Source organism: Melozone crissalis, unplaced genomic scaffold (genome assembly GCF_028551555.1).
Source record: "Melozone crissalis strain CALT ecotype California unplaced genomic scaffold, PUWL_Pcris_2 ptg000006l_1, whole genome shotgun sequence".
NCBI classification, from domain to species: Eukaryota; Metazoa; Chordata; class Aves; order Passeriformes; family Passerellidae; genus Melozone; species Melozone crissalis.
Window position 1 is genome coordinate 32,935,758 of NW_026535784.1, and position 20,291 is coordinate 32,956,048.

Genomic DNA, 20,291 nt, shown 5'->3' on the forward strand with positions numbered 1-20,291 from the left:
AGTTTATATTTGAGGGAATTGCCAAACGTTTTTAGCACACTAAATCTTCCCTTATTTTTCCCTTCCCTACAGCATTGTGCAGCTTCTTCCAAGAATTCCCATGTCACCTTTATTTGATGTCCCAGATATAAAAGATGAAAAAAAAGTATTTTTCCTTTTTATTTAAAAAAAAAGTCATTTATGACTCCTTTTCACTTTTTCTCCAACAAAAGAACATAGCCTGAAGCAGAGAGTAAATTGTACACAGTATTTGAGGTACAAGCTCAGGCCTATTGTCCATCTTATCCAGTATCATTTCTAGATAAATGGACAATTTGCTATAATTCAAGATGATATGTAAGAAGTGAGAAATAGTCAGGGTATATTATCAGTGGTCCTTATTGCCATCTGTAAGTTGGATTTAAATTTTTTAAATTGTTCCTAGCACTCATTACAGTTCTACAAATCCATAACATTTGTCTCCTTTTGTTAACACTGAGAAATTAATTCAGTATTGAGGTAGATTTTTATGACAAAAGAATCTTCATATTATTTTTATTTTATTTTTATGTAGCACTCTGTAGTTGTCCTGAAAGTAAATATTCTGATGTGCCTTTTGTATGATTATGTAAAATATACTATAAATATGTAGTGTATCTTGTGAGTCTTTTCTATAACTATCATACCTTTTTAGCTATCGATTTAGAGACTTCAGGGGATTTTGCCTCTGGTGATTTCCATGAATGGACAGACGATGAAGATGATGAAGATGAAATAATGAATGATGAAGATGAAATTGAAGATGATGATGAAGATGAAGGGGATGATGATGATGATGACGATGATCATGATGGATATATTTGATAATATTAGGAGGTCCCTATGTTGTACCTTTCTAAATTTCACAAGATGATATTTCATAAAATCCCTTTGCTCTCCAAGATCAAAAGGGTTCTAACAAATATGTATATTTTGTATGATTATTTCAAACATTGCAGCTGGAGTCATAGACTTTTTTTGTTTAAATAAGAATAATTATATCATGTGCTTTTGAGTTTTTAAATTCTGTTGCGCTGAAGAAAACACATTGGAATTCTAGCCTGAAGAAAAAAATGTTATGTGCTACTGAAAATATATATATGTGCAAAACACACTAAAAAGGCAACCAGTCTCTTCAAAATTCTGCTGAGAAAATATTCGCCCTTATTTGGAACTGTGCATGTCCTCCTCAGAATGTATACTGTGACTTACCTTCAGTTCCGTCAGTGTTTTATGCCCTGCAAATGTCCATTTAATGAATCAGAAATGTATTGCAGTAGAAAAACATTGGTGCACAAGTAGCATCTCAACCAGCCTTTAATTAACCAAAGGTATGGAGAAAAATCAGGAGGGAAAACTGTAGCAAAGTCCTCCTTTGCATTTGTAGTTATGTTTTTTATTAGGAAATGACTATATTATTGAAAGGATTTTTCAAAAGCGGTAGCATGGACAAGCACCAGTTCTGTAATTCTAAAATTTTCTTGTTCCTTTTTTTGGTTTCATGTCAAGGTCATATAAGCTTTATCATTATTTACTTAATCATTGCTTCACTCTTTGTGGTTTCTCTGTATTTCTCTCTAATCAGACTAGCATAAAATATTTACATTGGGAAAAAAGATTTGCTTAAAGTTTATTACCTTTATACATTACTGTATTTCAGAGTATTGTCACTTGCCCCAAGGTAGTTTTTAATAAATGTATAATGATGCTTTTTATTTTCTTATTTTGGGAAATAGTTTTGCTCTTTATCTTGATTCATGTTGTTTTCTGTTACTAGTGCAGAAACTTATAGAACGTATTGTAAAGGTGCCTTGCAAAATAGAACTAGAGAGGTTTTAGCATGCATACCAGTATAGGATGTTAGGCAATAGCTAAGCACACCCAATTACCAAATTAATACCAGTATAGGTACTGCTGCTGGAATGAAGAAAATGGATTATTTTAATTTTTTTTCCTATTATTATGTAATTACCATGTGGTCTAGATTATACTTATTGTGTAGAGTAGCACTCAAGATTTGACTGTAGAGAAAATTACTTTAATCACTGTATTTATGTTAGCATGTTAATTAATTGTGTAGACATTTTGGGACTCCACCATCTTCATTCATATCCTATCTGTTTCCTTCTGCCCACAATAAAATTGACATGACCTGTATAATGTATTACTGCAGGTTGTATAATTTAAAAATAAGTCACTGATTTCCCATCATTAATAAAAGGAAAATCAGATTCTTATTTGAATTAATTTCTACACGGTAAATACTAAATCTAATGTTTATCTTATGTATTATTAAAAAATATAATGCATTTTCTTTTTTACTGTTTCTGTATAGTTTGCAAAATAAAAACTCTTGTAACCAACCTTTGGCCAGCATAGCCCATCATTTTGACTTTTTACATAGTCTGAAATGTAGAATTGGAAAGAATTCATGTTTCAGATACATTTTACCTATTAAAATATGTATTTATTTGAATAAAGCCATTAATGTTTTATTTTCATTTAAAATATTTGAATAGGGCAAAACACATAGGGAGCTTCTGATTTTCTGTAATTTCCCTGATTTTCTATAGCTTTGTTATGTACTTTTATGACATTGTCTTCGTTTCATAGTAAAGAAAGAGAGACTTCTTCTCAAGCTTGGTCATAATTTGTGAGGCATAGTTGTATTATTTTCTTAAATAAAGACAGTTAAGAGTTTACCATTCTGATAGTGGGATTTTTTCAGAGAACAGTTTCTTATGACTGAAATTCACTGATATATAAACTGATTTTAAATAAAGAAGCTAAAGAAAAAGTGTTGTCATTATTGGCTGATGCAGTAAGTACTGTTGTGGCGAATTTTTTTGCATGTGACAAGTGGTTATTAGATGACAAACTGAAAATGAATTTCATTAAAACTTGTGATACTAGAATTAAAGAGAATTCATAATGTGTTTTGTCTAAAGGGATTACAGTATGAAGACCTTTCTGAAAACAACTGTCATGCAGAAGAGTCTGAAAGAAGTTTATATTCTTTCTTCCCTGAAAATTCCCCACTGAACTGAAAGAGGAGTATACATGCATTTTAGTCCCTGAGTATTAAAGCTATTTAGCATAAATTCAGAAGTAAGTCAAGTTAGTTAAATTCACTAAAGAACGGTGACAGTGGGGAATATGGATAATTTTGGGTTATTTTTGTGGTCCAAATCTAAAACAGCAACAACAAAAAATTGAATTGCTGCATATTCCTGAGGAAAAGCCAGAGAAGAGGCTAATGCAGTGTAAATCTTCCCTTGAAAACAGCCTTTGGTTTTGTAAAAGATAGGTAACTGTCTATGGATCAATACAGTAGTGTTGGTTACCTTTTATGATACCAGAGGAACTGGAAACTACTTCAGTGTGTGCTTTTCTCCTGCATTAAAGAAATGTAGGAGATCAGCAGCAGCGAGAATTAATAAAGGCAAAGGCTGATAATGTAAATTTACTGAGTATCTAAACCATTCAGAAGCTTTTTCCTGCTTTCCATAAAATTCAAGAGCTTGCACAGATGTCTGTCCTCATGACTACAGTCATGCAGAAAGCAGTCGGGAGCCCTTGACTATTTTTACAGTGTTGCTGTCATTTTTTGTTTTTTTCTGATCTTACAGTTCTACACATGTATTTATAGATAGGCAAAGATTGTGATGTACATTTGGAGATTTTCAGGCAGAGTGATTAATCCTTATGCTCTTCTGAGAATGAGTGGAATTACAAATCTGTTTCATTGAAAAGTAAGGAATTCCAAGCTCAGTGCAACAAAATATATAGTCCTTGAAAGAAGTATTTTGGGTCAAGGCCCAGATGTGCTTAGTTTAGAAGGAAATGAGTTAGTGTCATTAGTTTGCTTATATGAAAATTGGATTATTGCACAAGACTGAGGAAGATGGATCATAATGATAGTAGGAAAATTTTTGCCTATTTTGGGCACATGAACAAGAACTGGATTTCTCTTATTCTTACTTAAAAATTCCACTACCTGAGTAGAATAATAAAAGTTTACCAGGATGTAGATTAGCTTTATGCTTCATAGGAAATTTAAAAGTATTTTTATTTGCAGATTCCTTGTGAAAGCAGTGAACATATTTCTAATTACTAAAAGCTTTTGGAAATTGGATTTAAATAAAGTGGTGGCAGCACAAATTTATTTGAAATACTGTAATTCTTTTTACTGTTTTTTTCAGCTAATTTAAGTATATTGGTTGCAAATCATTCACAATTTCATTTCAGCGAGTGCAGTGGACAATAATGTAGTTTGTCAGCAAGTTCCTGTGTGAAGAGAGATTGGTGTTACATAAAGAAGAATCCAGTGGATTAGAAGAATCTCTAACTTAACCAGGTACCACCGGGTGAGTAGTTAAAACCAAGTTTTTAAAAACTCAGCCACCTCCTGAAGGCAAATACAATGCTGGATGTGCTGAATTAGACCTCATGTCTCAATTGGATTTTTGTTAACACACTGTCTGTGTACTTACTGTGCAGGAGGGGTACAGTTTTCTAATTTGCTAATTCTTCCAGTCAAAAGGCAGTGGAAATTACTCTGAAGTTAAGGAACCAGAGCAAGAATGGGAAACAGAGTTGCCTAGCCTAAAAGATGAGACCTCCACTTGAATTTTTGTTGTGTTTCAGATGCTATTGAATCAAATCCTGAAAAAGAGATTTCTGCACAGTATGTGTCTCCTTGAAGGTGAGTTTTACAAGTGAAATACATGCGCCTATTTTTAAAAAGAATTTCCATGCCATTGGGTTAGTAATAGTGCAAGACATTTTACATTTTTTCACCAGCTTTCCACACAACTCCATAGAAAAATGTGATCCAGACTTCAGACAGGGACATGCACAAAGCTGGTGCTCACACCTGTAACCATTTTTACCAAGGTGGTTGAAATTTATCAGTTAAGATGAACAGAGAAGGTCAGCTGTTCACCTGCTCTGCCCATAACATTTGCAGCTATTTTGTAAACTCCTGGAGCATCTAGCAGTCTGCTGAATTTTTAAAAAGGAAAAAAAAATTAATACACATCCTTCCAACTCAGATCATTATTCTGCTCAACAGGCAAGTGTAGTTTAGAAAGAGCTGGCTGTACCCAGTGCAAGGTGCTGAGGGATCTGCTCTAGAGGTCATGTCATTGCTGTCAAGTACACATTTTTGGGAAGACTCTCCAATTCCTTTCCCTTTCCATAGTTTATTTATTTCACAGACTTAATGTACTGACATGTTTCTGTGAGATTGTTGGGCTTTGGTCCCTGTGAAGAAAAGGAGATTGGATCTCTTCTGCTGGAAATGTGATGCTTCTGATTGATTCCGTATGCCTTAGGGGACTGGAGGGCCACAAGAAGATTTCTCAAGTCTGGGGTTTGGGAAGAGAGTATTGGCTATTAAAATATGTTGATTTTGTTTGAAAACTAGCAAAGATTACTGAGTTTTTCACTTGTTTTAAAAAACACCTGGCAATAGCAACGTATAGGAAGAATCCAGTTTTGCAGTGCCATGATTCTTTTTCCTTATTTCTTAACAATAATGCAGTTCTTTGAAAGTACACTGTGAGTCACATTTGATTGGTTGTGGGCATTATGCAAAACATCTTTAGAACTTGTTCAGTTTTAGTATACTTCTGCAGTAAATGTTATTAATGTGCATTAATTCCGTCGGGCTGCATTAGTGTTAAGGAACTGAAACGTGCTTTAATCCTAAGTCTATTGGGTCAAGTTTCTATTTGTTTTTTCAGTGTAAGCATTCATTATTGAAGTAAACAAAACTTGAGAGATGGTTTTACAGATGGCACCAGTAAAATCCAAGCCAATTCACCCAAAGTAAAAAAATACTGTAAAAACCATGTTCAGTTCATAGGAGGCATACATTTTTGTGTTGAGTATGAAATAGTTAAAAGTGGCTTCCTGTTGTAAAATCTGTGGCAGCTACCTGAACAAAACAAATGTATCTGTAGGAAGTTTATGTATTTATTTTGTGTTGATAAGTCTTCACGTTTGCTTAGTATGATGAAGATTTGTGCAAAGCAGAGATTTGTGTCTCTGTGCTGTGTCATCATTGTGATTAATGGATATCACCAGTTTATAGGTCAGTGTAACTCAGAGTATGCACAATGTGAAATGACACTGCAACAGCACAAGATGATGGTACCAGTCTGTATTTCTTCATGTGCAAGTGATCTTGTTTCCCTCAATTACCCCACATGTTTGGAAACATAGAGTAGTTGTCAGTGAAAGACAGAAATTAAATGTTGGGCTACTCCCTTAGCAGTAAGAACTCTAGGATCTGTCCCTAGAAATCCTGCCAGAATATAGGAAGGAGTCTCTTTTGAAGGCAAGCAGCTTCAAATTCATGATTTAGGTAAGACTAATTACTCTTAATAGTTTTGAAAAGAAAACCTACCCATAGTTTAAATGTATGCCTTGAAAATATACCTGGATATAATGTACCTGAATATAATCTTTGCTCATCAGAAGACAATTCCTAGTTAAAAAAAAAAAAAACGAAAAAAAAAAAAACAAACCAAGAAACAACCCAAGACAGTAATGCTGAAAGAAAGGCAAGTTCAAAGGAAAGGAAGATAGGAGAGACATTAGAATGTGACAGCATTGGGATGGCATTTGTCTCTGAGTAGCTGACTGATCCTGTCGCTGAATTAAAAAGTGTGAGGATTTGAAGTTCATTGCTCATGTTACTCTTTCCCCTCATAATTTCACCACATGTGTTTTTATTAGGCTATGTAGCCTTCTAGCATGTCTTCACATCAGAAATTACACATAAATGCTGAGATGAGTTCAGTTCCCACAGTGGCATCTGTAGGAATTGCACCATTAAGCAGCCCAGAAGCTGAGGACATTACTGACGCATTGTCATTCCTCAGGAGTTTTATAGCAGGTGGTTGTCCAGATGTACTTTAATATATCCATTAAAAATGCTTGTTTGTCTCAGTACAAGGAAGTGCCCAGAGTTTTTGCTTATATAAATGGTAATTTGCTCAGATTCTGACATAAAAGTGGCATACCATTGACAGTAGTATCTCTTGTACACTAAGATAGCTTGATTTTCATGTAGTGGAAATGGTGTTACTATTTTATCTCTCTGCATAGTTACTTTAATTTGAATCAGCAATAATAGCAGAAAAAGTATTGTCTTCTTAGTAGACTTCCTATATCACTTTTGTAAAGATAAAAAGGCATCAGTATTGACTCAAGGGATGTCTTAAGGGGCCAAAGAGGTAATGAGTAGATCCCCCAGTACAATTCACTCCTATGATTCATAGATCTGACTTTCACCATAAGCACTAGCTGCCTGGTTAGCTGTTGTCTGGCCATACATAGATTTCAATTCTAATGAGAAAGTGAGTGAGAGAAGCTCTCTTTTTTCCCCCTTTCAAATCTATAACACATCTTTTACTGTTAATTAGAGGTCAGTTTGTATTAAATTATCTCCCACTCTAGTGCTTCTTGAATACCATTACATAACAATGGGGGGAAAAAAGGGGGCTAATAATCTTCAACAGCAGGAATGAAATTGCACAATATTTCTAATATTTATTGCTGTACAGAAATAAATTGCTGTACAGAAATAAATTTTCTTTCTGTGTGCAGACAGGAATCGTGCTGTGCAGCCCCTGTGTCCTTTGAGTGAATGGTGCTGTCATGAGCAGGGCAGGGGTTTGGGAACCTCTGCTGCCTGGCACAGCTGATCTCTGTGCTGCCCTCCCCGATGGCTCAGCTGTGCTGACCTGGCCACAGAGGATCCACAGGGGCTGTACACAGGCTGTGTTTGCTGAAGGGGAACTGCATGTGCCTGCTGAAGGGCTTTGAGGGACTGCTGCTGCTGGTCCTGCTTGCCTGAATGTGGTGGAGGAAAGGGAGACATTTTTCTTTTTTGGCATAGTGAGGTTATATAGACTGGATAGTCCCACAACAGCGGCCCCTCTGGTGCCTGTGCTTCACCTTCACAAAAGATATTTGCTCTGTCAGGTGTGTCAACTTCTCAATTTCTCCTGGTTGTACCAGCCCAAAATAGCCAGCTGCTTTTCCCTTTCATTTTATCTATCTCAAAAAGAAGTAAATACTGTGCTTGTGAGAGTTGTTTCTCATTTTTCTGAAGCGTTCTTTGTCCAGCTCTTGTTAAAAAAAAATAGTCTTAACAGGAGAAGAAAACAAGGCAGAAGTGTAAAAAAAATAGTAAACTGCTAACACAGAATTGTGGTAAAGAGTAAGATATTGAGGGTGAGAAAGATCACACCACTCTTACTCCTCCTAACTTTAACTAACTAACTTACTTCAGCTTTGTGACCTTTGTCTGCATCAATCTGTAGTCAACATTTAATTTAAGCACTTCCGGGATTTCACCAGCTCATGGAACAAACATCTGTAAATTGCCAAAGCTATATTGTACCCATGGGAAGAATTCCAGTCACTCCCCCTTAAGACAGTGATTGCAATGGATAACTCTCAACATGTAAATTTTTTTTGAGTGTTTAATTCATGCATTAATATGCTGCAGTATAATTTCTTCCATTCCCTTGAGTTCTGTAGGACCAATCTCGCATGCCACAAAACATAATCATCAACTCAGTATAAGAGTACCAGAGCATCTGAGATGTGATGCATTGAACCAAAGGAACTGCTGTCCACTGAGCTTTGCCTTTACCCCATGGAAGACCATCACACAGCTGTGACTTAGTAAAGGTGCATTGCAGTGCTGTCTAGCAGACGCTACATGGCAAAAAGTGAAGAGAAATGTACAAATGTAAGTGGAAACACATATAAAGGATTATTAGTTATGACAATAGTTTCTCTTTGTCCCCTACAACAACATCATCTTCAGGGTATGGTCTGTTTGTAGTGCTAATCTGGCCCTTCCTCTCAATCTTACTGGACCAGATACAGGTTTTAGACAAGGTACTGTCATTTCTTGCCTAAAATAGATTCAGAAGGTCAACACATGGACTACACAAACAAGTAAACAAAAAGAGCAGCAGCCATTAATGACACCTATAAGACTGCCCTTTCTTTCAGAAAATTAATTTCTATAAATATGCTTCTAGGCATTTCTCAGGTTTTTTGGTTCACTGGAAGTGACTTCTAATTCTTCTAATTCAAACTATGAAAACACATGGTAGATGCTGACTTTCCTTATTGAAGCTGTTGAAAAGAACCAAATCAGAACTTTTTTAATACAGTCCTCCTGATCTACAAGTTGGCCTTCAAGTGGCATCTTCTTAGCAGGATCACAAAGCATTCAACACATGCTCTGAAGAATTGGCCTTGTCTACAAAAAGAGCAAGTATGACTTTCAATTCTATATCTTCTTACTTAGCTAAACTAATATCTTTTTCCCATTTTTAAATGTGAAACTTTAAATCAAATGTGAAGTGGTGAGACTTCTTTTTCTTTGTGAAGAGCCTGATCATTGTTCTTCTACTCTCTTAAGCTATTATCTACTGGAAATTATCACAGCTAATAGCTGTCTGTTGCACAAATCAATTCTCCATGCATCTGTTCTACACCTTCATTTTATCCTTTTTGTCATTAAATTCTACTCTTCTAGGAATTACGGCAGCATTCAGGAGGCTCCAAGGTTGTTCTTGGTCTCAGAGTTTCATATGTTCAATCACTCTCTTTAAGCAGATGACTCTTCACATGATTTCTGTATCAGCAGATGGCCTACTTCATACTCCTTGAGAATTAGCAATTGACTCAGAAAAGTTTACACTATTCTTTTCCCTCTTATACTACATCTTTGCTGTCACACTTGTTTCTTTGGAATGTTCCTTGAAAGGAGGCTTACCTAGTGGAAATTTGTCAAATTGGTATAAAAGTCCAAATAATCAAGTTGTATGTCTTGCCATTGTTGACTTTCATTGTAAATTCATCAAAGGGAAATGTCCTGGTAGGCAAGAGCTCCTGAGGAGCTTATTACCCATTATTTGTCAAACAGGACTGGGAAACCCAGATCTGGATCCTCAGGGAAAAGCCTACTACGTAACCTATTGGCTGGAGTTGGTATTCTGTGTAAAAGAGTCACACAGAATCCCAGAATGGGCCAGGTTGGAGGGGACCACAGGGGGTCACCTGGGGCAGCCTCCCTGCTCAAACAAGGTGATCCCAGAGCACATGGCACAGGCTGTGCCCAGATGGTTCTCCAGTTAGGGAGACTCCATCCCCTCTCTGGACAATCTGCTCCAATGCTCACTCACCAGCACAGTCAAAACTTTCTTGCCCCTGTTCAGATGGAACTTCCTGTGCATCAGTTTCTGCCCACTGCCTCTTGTCCCATTGCTTGATTTATCCTACTTAAGGGTCTCATCCAGCAGTATTTTAAATAATGGATGAAAAAATAGTGAGCTTTCTTTCACCAGCGTTTTTGACATTAATAGCATTTGACTGACATAAAGGAGTCACTGATAATTTACTCTAACATGGTTGTGAAGAAAAAGACCTTTATAGCAATTCAAATGTAATTTTATTTTTTCATAAGAAATTATTTAATACTGCACTCCTGTTAGAACCTAGATTTTTATGTCAATCCTGGTTAAATGATAATTTGAAAGTATTTGAAGTTTATTTATTTAATTATTTTTTTATTACTTGGTAAGAAGTAATTCATGCTTTTTTTAACTAGGACAGTTTAAAGACTTTCTTTATATTTTCTTTCTCCCTCTTTTTTTTTCTTTTTTTTTTTCTTAGTGGGTGAAATGTATACATAGAAAACCTATATCTTATACCTACTTTAATTTAATTTAAAACTGCACTTGCCACCACCTGCCAAATCCCATAATGGAAGTAGTATAATGTCATAGTGACTGCTACAGTGTTGTAACCAACATGAATTTATTGCTAATGTTGCTAACACTAGAAAACAATGCAAATCTCACCTGGAAATCTCATACATTTTCCAGACCTTTTACAATAAGTGAAGTTTTTATTATATAGCATATGTTCCAGATTTTGGTAAAATGTAGTTACACAATTTCCCATTTTGCTTTTAAAATGTGCAAAGTACTGCACAAGTGTACGTATATTAAATATTATATGTGTGCTATGCAAGAACTTGGATAAACCTATAAATGTTCTATTTGTATTTAAGTTCTTCTCCTGATCATATAAAACACTAATCTTGTTAAAAGCTTGACCATCAGCAATCCTGACCCTAAAAACAATTTAAAAACGCAACAAAAATTTTGGCAAAATTTTTAGATTTTTTCTTCATTAGAAATTAAAGAAAAACCAAACACTATTTATATTCTTTTTTACATCATTTTAAAGACAGCTTCATAATTTTTCTGTAATGAAGGGAAAGGAGTGTTAGAGTCTCCATCCTTGGAAACATTCAAAAGCCATCTGGACATGGTCCTGGGCAACCTGTTCAAGGTGATCCTGCTTGAACAGAAGGTTGTACAAGGGTGATGTCCAGAGATCCCTTCCAACCTCAGCCATTCTGTAATTCTGTGAAACTCGAGTAAGAAAAACATCCTCTATTCACTGTTTGTCATTGATCTTAGATAGGATTTACAGAATCACACAATCACTGGGGTGGAAGAGACCTTCACGGTCATCGACTCTGACTCTGACTCTGACTCTGACTCATGCCCAAGCACCTCAGCTACACCATGGCACCAAGTGCCACATACAATTTTTTTTAAACCCATCCAGGGATGGTGACTCCACCACCACCCCGAGTAAGTCACTCCAGTACTTGATCACTCTTTCCATTAAAAACTTTTTTCCTAATATCCAACCTGTGTTTCCATTGGTGCAGCTTGAGACTGTGACCTCTCGTTCTGTCTGCAGAAAGTTGCTGCCTGCAGAAAGAGACCGCCCCCCACCTGACTGCAACCACCTTCCAGGGAGCTGTAGAGAGTGGTAGGACATGTCAACCCTCTTCCTCACCTGTTTCCTGTTAAAGAGTGCTGGAAAACAGCTTGCATTATTTAGGGTCCTCATTATTTAAGCAGCACTAACTGAATGGAGCCAAGATCTTTCTGTGGCATCCATGTGTTGATGTGATGCAGATCAGAGTAACCAACGGTTTCATACATAAAGCAGACACATGTTCCTATTTGATGAGAGTTTCTGCTGGTCCTTGGTGAATTTCAGAGAATAATTTTTTTATTACTTTTCTGGGGAAAAGGGAGGTTTTGGGGGACAGGATACAGGGAGAAGATGAGATTTATAGAAAGAAGTTTGAATTGAAAGGCCAGAAGTTAATATGAATATACTTACAAGACTTCCCTCTCCCAAAAATAGAATTGTTCTGTATAACACGTCCCATTTATTATTTTAACTCAATAATACAACCAAACTCTTGTCCTTGTCAAGGAGTACTACAGGCTGTGGATCTCTGCTGTTCAACAAAACTTTATTCTAATTCATGATTTTTACTCAATTGATACTTTTGGTTAATCTAGCTTTTTCTTCTTTTAGTTAAAAAAAGTAGTGATGTTTTACCATTTCCATATTTGTGAAAGTTACTGCAAAGTTTTCCATGTCATTGTTTTGTGTCTGTGCATCCTCCCTGCTAACAGTTTCAGTAATCTTGTTTCTTTCTCCTCCTGCTTGATTTATTTCACTACCAATCTGACCTTAAAATAAATCTGGGATTAAAAGCTTCATTTAGTTTCACCATTCAGGAACAGATAACCATAGTTTCATTGAACTACTTGCAAAAGCAGTTTGGATTTCATCCAGAGATATTGAAGAAAATGTTCCTAGGAAGCCCAGTCACAGGAGAAAGGAATCCTCTCCCCATTTCTTACACACAAGGACTCTCAATAGCAGGTTTTTTTCCCAGTACAAATGAAATCACTAGAGAAATCTTTGGATGATTTTTTTTCTGCTGTCTGTCTTTATTAGGTTGCTTAAATATTTATTGTATGGTTGCTGTCTGGAAAGAAAGGTTATTGTGACTAAGCAGTAAAGAGAATCAGGATTTGAGTAACTCCACAGTTATGACAGAAAAGGACATATTTTCCAGTGACAGCAGGGACTGGGGCTGGCAGCATGCTGCGAGATCTCTGATTAAGTGAGTAGTTACAATGTGATGTGGCAGCTTAAGCATCAGAGAAACCCTTTTTGTATTATTTCCATGGAAAGGGATGATTGATGGGATACCAGATTTTTTTTGGCCTATTCTTTGCAAGTTTTTGTGATTCAGAAGCAAAACAGAAGTCTTTACCCAATTTGAAAATAATCCCTCATTGTCTGGTAAATAGTATTTTTGTCTGAGACAGAATAGAAAAATGTCCTGACTGAAAGTGAGTCTTGCCTTATTGTCTAAATTCTCTAGGATGCATTTAATAAATTCCCTGTAATCTAAGTGATGTGGGTTGTGTTTCCTCTAAGGTCATGTTCCTTCACCTTAGATATTTGTTAGTGCTAATCTTGACCCTCAGTCTCCCCTATGGTATCATGATGAGTTAACTTTGGACAGGCAAGAAAGCAAATTTCTAAATCCTCTTGCCATCCTAAAACAAAAATCCTTAATGGGTCTTGGAAACTTTCACTTGCTTTGCAGTCAAAAGAAAAAATTAATGACAACATGCAGAAAAACATTTTACCACTGAAGTCTTCACAGCCTTGCAAAGCTGAATTGCCTGTCAAATGTAAGAAAAAGAAGTCTAGCTAATCCCCTAAACACATAATAATTAGCAAGTTGTCACATCTTTAGACCTGAATAGCTGTAAAAAAAAAAAAATTAAATGGCCTAAAAAGAGCTTAAAATAAAATCACTCTTCCTCTGTTGATTTGGAAATGCCCCGTAATGAAGTTACTGGCAAATGACTCTATGTGATGTCTAGAATATATTTACAGAGAAACAATGAGTATCTATTATAGGCAGATTTATATTCATTCTTGCTGTGACAAGATGGCTGTGCTGTAAAATCAAATTAAAAATGGACATTAACATGTGGGATCCACCTTTGTTCCCACGTGCCACTTCTGGAGTCCATGGGCAGTGTGTCCCTTCAGCTGTAGATCAGCACTGCAGCCCTGCTCAGCTGTCAACACCCAACATTGTTCAGTGGCTTTTTCATCCCCCAGGCTGTTCTGCTGCAGGGAGATGAAGTTGCATTGAATGGGAACTTTCATCCTACTCCTCTTTGGAGCCAATAGCGGGTTTAGAGAATGTTTTTTGTTCCAGATATCCAACTTCTGCTAGTGAAAATATTCTGTGGATGCCAAGGGAACAAAAGCTCTGTACTTTAAGGACTGCATCATGATGTGCAAGGACAGAAATGCAGGACAAGGGTGTAATGGCAGGTTTGTTTGTCTAGTGAAAAGTTTCAGATAGATTGGTCTAATTATAGTTAAATACCAAATGTGAGTGGGAAGTCATTTGAATTCCCTAAGCCAGATGGTATAATTCATCTCTCATTTAAAGCACTTTGATATGAAAATTTTGAAAGGGTCTAATGCTTAATTTTAACACATTTAATTCTATAGAAAGGTGGGAGAGCAATGCATTGGCATGTAGGATTTTACAGTCTGGGTGTGTGAAATGAGAACTTGATCACAAAGAAGTGCCAGCATCTTGCTGTTATGTAATAAGTCAGGTGTGCTTTCCTGCTTGTGCACTTCTAGCTCTAGATGAAAACCATTAGGAAATCAAAATCTTCTTAGCCACTCTCTTTCCCAAATGTGCACATTTCTTTCTCATCTACCAGTCCTTCAGTTGCTGGGGAGCTGGACAATTTTCCCTTAGGATGTTGACTGACCTTTCTTCCAATTGTTTTTTAGTCAATGAAGTTTGAAGCCCAGAGAGAGTAAGGGATTAAATCTATTGTCTGAGGCTTGTTTTCCCCAAATATGTGTCATGTACAAATGTGTTTATCTGGAAAAAACACCTCCGCGGGGGAGAGGATTTTGTATTCTCTATAGTTGTGAGGATTTTGAAAGGTTTACTAAGGCCATCAGCAAAGAGATTCATTGAAATGAGATTTCTGTGATTATCTGGTTTAACATTTGTTAACATGAAACATGTAGCAGTGTTGTGGTTTAGAAATGTGATTGTCCAATTTAGTACTCCCACAGAATAAATACATGCCCCACTTGCCCTTGCCCCTCCAACTGGAAGAACAAATGGCAAAGAACATGGGTTGAGATAAGTGCAATTTACTGGAAATAGCATTTAGATAAGAAAACAAACAGTAACAGCAAAAGTATTAGTAACAAAAGTGTACAAAAGACATAAGTGATTCAGATGCAAGAATGTTCACTGCAGAGCCCATGACAATGAACAGTACCAGACATCTTCCTGTGCCACGTTTTTTTAATCAGAAGGAACCTGTTCTCCTTGGAAGAGAGTTGATTTCCTGTCCCTGGCATTGACATGAGGTAGCATCCCTGTCCTAGCCCTGTTCCCTCCTAGCTACTGCAAAGATTAAACCTGTCCTGGCTGGGAGCAGGGCAAGTAGGTACTAAACCTACAATTAAAAAAAAAAAAAAGATCATTTATTGCACTGACCTACACTGTTTCCAGTCAGATGAAGACAATCTCTTATCAAAAAGAGATTGTGTATTCAGATACACGTGCACTGAAGCAAAAAATCCTGGATGTTTTATGCATTCTTGTTCAGTTATTCTGACTCAAAATTTGATAGTGAATATTTACATGAACCTCAATCCTTGGCTTTTTAGGTAGTTTTCAAAGTGGAGTCACTCTTCAGCTTTAAATTTTGTGCTATTTTGGCACTTTTGAAAACATGGAGAGACAATTTTACTGGATTTTTTTTTTAAATCATTACCTGACCTTGAGGTTTTTGGGCTTACCATGTTATAATTTCTCAAATTCTCAATTGGTCTCAATAAAAAGATTTATAAACTTTTTTTTTCTAGTGGAAATACTCCACAGTCAGATTTACTATAGAATTCAAGAATATTGCTGCTTTTTGCTTAACTTTCTCCTGTGACAGATTTGCAAGGTAACTGTATTCTTAACATTCTGCTGTCTCAGCCTGACAGGCTTAGCAGGCTTAGCACCTTTTTCCCTTCCTCTGAACTTCCTTAACTGCCAGTCTGGCATATTTCAGGCTTAGATACTTACACTCATTTTAAAGGCAAACTTATGATGATGTACTGGGAGAAATAGTTCTCAGAAGAACTGTCAGAGCTAGTGGTCATAAGAATGTATAGATCCCTTTAGTAGCAGGAAAGGCATCTATCTGAATGGGTCTGATGGGAATAAAAATGAATTTTGTGATGTGAGTTCTGTCCTACTATTCAAAAGCTGTTTCCCCTGAATCCATATTTTAAATCATTGATTTTTTACTTCCAAGTATCACTTACTGATAAGTATCAGGACTCATAGTCCTGATCCTCAAGGGCTCTGCCTTGCCTCTATTCTGTAAAATTCTGTAAAACTGTGTTGTAGGGAAATGAAATACCAAAGTTACTGCCAGGCTGGCATTAACACTATGACCTGTCCTTAATACCAGCTGAGGGGTGAATAATGAAAACAGAACCTCTAGAAACACTTTTTCACCAGCTTATTGACTTAAGTACAGAAAAACTTGGACAGTATCTGCCTGTTTTGTTGCTATCATATTACCTTTCTATTTATTTTCTCATCTAGACATATTAAAGGGAAGTAGAATAAACATGAACATTATTAAAATCTATCCATAACATAAAAGATGCGTGAATCCTTCAAGCCCAGTCTGTATCTTCATCCACGGCTGGTGATTGTGTAACAAGGTGCTCTTCTCAACAAGCTCTTGCTAAGCAGCCTTGATGAGCCTCCTTGTAACCATGCCATGCCATCAAGGATGGGGACAAACATGCTCCTTCTCCAACACTTATGGCAAAATCAGATAATAGTGACACTTGGCACTCTTGTGCCAGGTCAGAACAGTCCTACCTGTGCAGAGCCTGCACACAGCAGAGTTTCATCTGCTGTTTCTAGCTTGGTAGATTTTTAATATGGTAAAGGCTTCTGGCTTTAAATGGGAACTCAAAAAATAGGTTCATATGGAATCCCAGGTATACCTCTTCAATTTTTAGTTTGTTTGTTTTTGAGACAAATATAGAACATCAGTGATTTTTTATATGTAGTTTTGAGTGTAGCCAAGAAATATTGGGCTGAATGACTGTTTCTCTGAATTTGGCAACTATGGCAGCTGGGCATTTCCTATTGTTAAAATACGTATTTTAATGTACATTCACAAAAAAGAAGCTCTACTTGTGTGCCTCTGGACAGTTGTTGCCTTATTGGGCACATGTCAGGAACTGAGGACAAACAGGATGTCCTCGTGCAGTACTTCAGGTCTGAACATAGATCTACTTCATCTATTGTTTACATTATTCTGTTGTCTGACAGAGTGCCTTCAAGAAGCTTCTGAAATGTCTGTGTGCACAGGAAGTTTTTATTTTTTTCTGTAAACATAGGTGAAATATTTATAATAGTTGCTGGACTGTGGTATTCATTCCTCATCTGTCTTCCTGAAATGAGATCTCAGCTGAAGGAAAAACACAAAAGAAGGGCTTATATGTGAGAGTGTCGGAACAAGGAACATGTTTTTCCTTTAGTTACTTTTTTTTTAATATTTGGTAGCAAAAACACATAAGCTGTAAAGAATTGACAGCTGTGACAGCAGAATAGGGTGTTTGTTGAAGTTATTGATGCTGAAGATACATTCTTCTTGTGACGTTCAATAACACTTCTTAAATAGGATCAGTTTGAAAAATCCTTTACTGCAGAAAATGATTTATCTGTGTGAAGGCTGAATTGAAACAGGTTAGAGTTTACATTTAACCCAGAATGAAAAAAAACTTACTATATATTTGGGCTCATGCAAGTAGATATGTGCTCAAAAGAGAGGTAATAGGAATTTCTGGAAAGCGCTCCCTTTTTTTGGCATATCAAAGGCTTCATTTGTGGTCAGCAGCTGACATCTGTTTCTCTTTCCTGGTGTATCATAAGTAGCTTTTCCTGCTTTCATCTAAAGATTAGAAGATAATGCTGTAGGGTCAAAGCTTATTCTAACTTAAACTGCTGAAGTTAATGAGCAAAACTCTCCTCTGTCACGTTAGCACACCTGCTGCCCTGAACTGTGTTTCAGTGAGGGAACTTACAAAACCACAGAATGTATTACTGTTTTGCTAGGGTTTTTTTTTCTCTCAGCAGCACAGATACATCTTTAGAAAAATCACTGAAAGTGACCCATGAGGTTATTCAGGGTATAAATTCAGCCAATAGTTTTTTTTCACTGAAGTTGCCATAACACTTTTGAACTAACTTTCAGACAATTCAGCTTCTCATCATTCCCTTTTTTAAATAATGTAGCAGGCATGAAAGGAGTCCAAAGCAGTAACATATTGACATGGAAAACAGAGACACAAAGAAAGACATTTGTATAAAAGATAGAAAATATTTTTTAGGTTATCCTTGAACCCTGGGAGAATAAGTATACATTTTTTAAAGATTCACAGCTCAAAAAGAATTGCAGTAATATCTACATGCAATAATATTAAATTGTTCACAGAAGTTAAAGAAAAAGGACTTGTTAATTTATACAACTAATAACATCTTATTAAAAGCAAAAATTTTGAACCAACATATTTTGAAATGGATTTTAGGTGGATTAGTCAAATATTCATTTCTGTGGAGGAAAATCTCAGGAATCATGGTGATTGATAATGGTATGAATCTTTTAATAAGGCATTTGTAAATTCTGATGAAAGTAGAAATTAGTTGGTAGGGAAAATTGAAGTATATTTGATAGAGAAACAGCTGAGCATCTCTTATTTTACCTTTCATTAATTCTTTGCTACTGGGCACCCATATAAACTATTTATGGTTGGGGGTTTTTTTCTCTTATTCTTTGGGGTTTTTTCCAAGAGAACTGAAATTCTGCAAATGACACAAAGACTGGCAGAGTCATAAACAGTGAAGAAGACAGGCCACAGTTCCCTTGTTAGTTAGACACAAACTCCCTGAAGTAATTTTTATATAGGCAAAGATTCCCTGAAGTAATTTTTGTATAGGCAAAGATTCAGCCATGTATCTGGTAGCAAATAAGGCTGTCATGTAGAGCGTTAGCTCTTCTGTGTTATGCAGAAGTTTTTCTGAAAAGGAATTGTGAAGACACTAATTAGTGTATCAGTTGCAGAATAATATTTCGGCCAACCATACATATGTTATAATATTTCATGTTTTTCCTACCAAAGCATAAGCCACAAATCCCAGTATTGCTGCTCTTGAAGTTATAGGTTGACAAGTGGCTCTTGGGTTGGCTTTCTTGGAGATGATGATGTTGTTGTTCCTGATTAAAAATGAAGAGAAGTAGAAGAAAAAGGAAGGAGAAGAGGCCTCCAAGCAGCATCCTGTATGGGGATCCCCATAGGCAGAGTTCAATGGCCTCTGCACACTGCTCCTGAGAGCATCACATGCAGGGAACACCAGGTACCACAGACACTGTCAGATACATTTGCCTCTACCTCAGAGATGTTCAGGTGCTCTGTCCTGACAGCTCTGAGGGACTAAGATGGGACTGTGGTTTTTGGGTAGGAATCATTCCTATGCTTTCTTGGAGATTGTATTGTCACTTCTACTTAAACCAATTCCATAGGGAACACTTTAACTCTTGCTATTTGGTTTACTAAAGAAAAGTGTGTGAAGCAGAGCAATGCAGAGTTCTCTGGCAGGTACAAAGAAGAGCCATTTTTCTGCAGAAACCAGGCATTTTAAAGCAGTTACACAGTTTACTTTATCAGTTACACAATTTTAAATCATAACAAACATAATTCAAACAACCACCACACACCACGATGTGATCAGGCAATGGTGACATGTCTTGTCTTTCCACCTCTAATTCAGCTCAGTCACATTCACATAATCCTTTTCTACGTAGCAACAGGTTTGAGCCATGATTTTACAAGGCTTTCCTTTTGTAAGGTTTTACCTATATGCAACAGAAAGGTAGTCTTAGATGAATTCTGGATGCATAACTTAATCCAGTTTATGCTCTGTTGGTATGGATTATTGCTTCATATCAGTAGGCATTTTTTAGATAATAGAAGGCAGGGTTGCAACAGAAAAATGAGGCATCCTTGCTTACCTGCTCTTAGGTAAAAAAGCATTTATATAAAAGAGAGAGGACAAGAAAGGAGGGATTGAAACAAAATTTGTAGGCTTAGAATCCTTCTTTATTACTCTATTTGAAATCTGTGTTCAATATGTGGCTTCTCTAAAATATTTTTATTCACCTTCTGGCTTTTAAAATAATATACCAAATACATTTGTTCTGGAAAGG

General features: G+C 36.4%; 1 protein-coding gene across 1 annotated transcript in view; it reads left to right on the forward strand.

The window, feature by feature from the left end:
* The window catches only part of SPOCK3 (SPARC (osteonectin), cwcv and kazal like domains proteoglycan 3), a 164,070-nt gene extending 161,352 nt beyond the window's left edge, over positions 1 to 2,718 (forward strand). Inside the window, exon 11 of the mRNA XM_054292651.1 lies at positions 674 to 2,718. Within this exon, the coding sequence (XP_054148626.1) occupies positions 674 to 843 (170 nt within the window). The 3' untranslated portion in view covers positions 844 to 2,718. The remainder of the gene's footprint in view (positions 1 to 673) is intronic.
* The last annotated feature ends 17,573 nt before the right edge of the window (positions 2,719 to 20,291 follow it).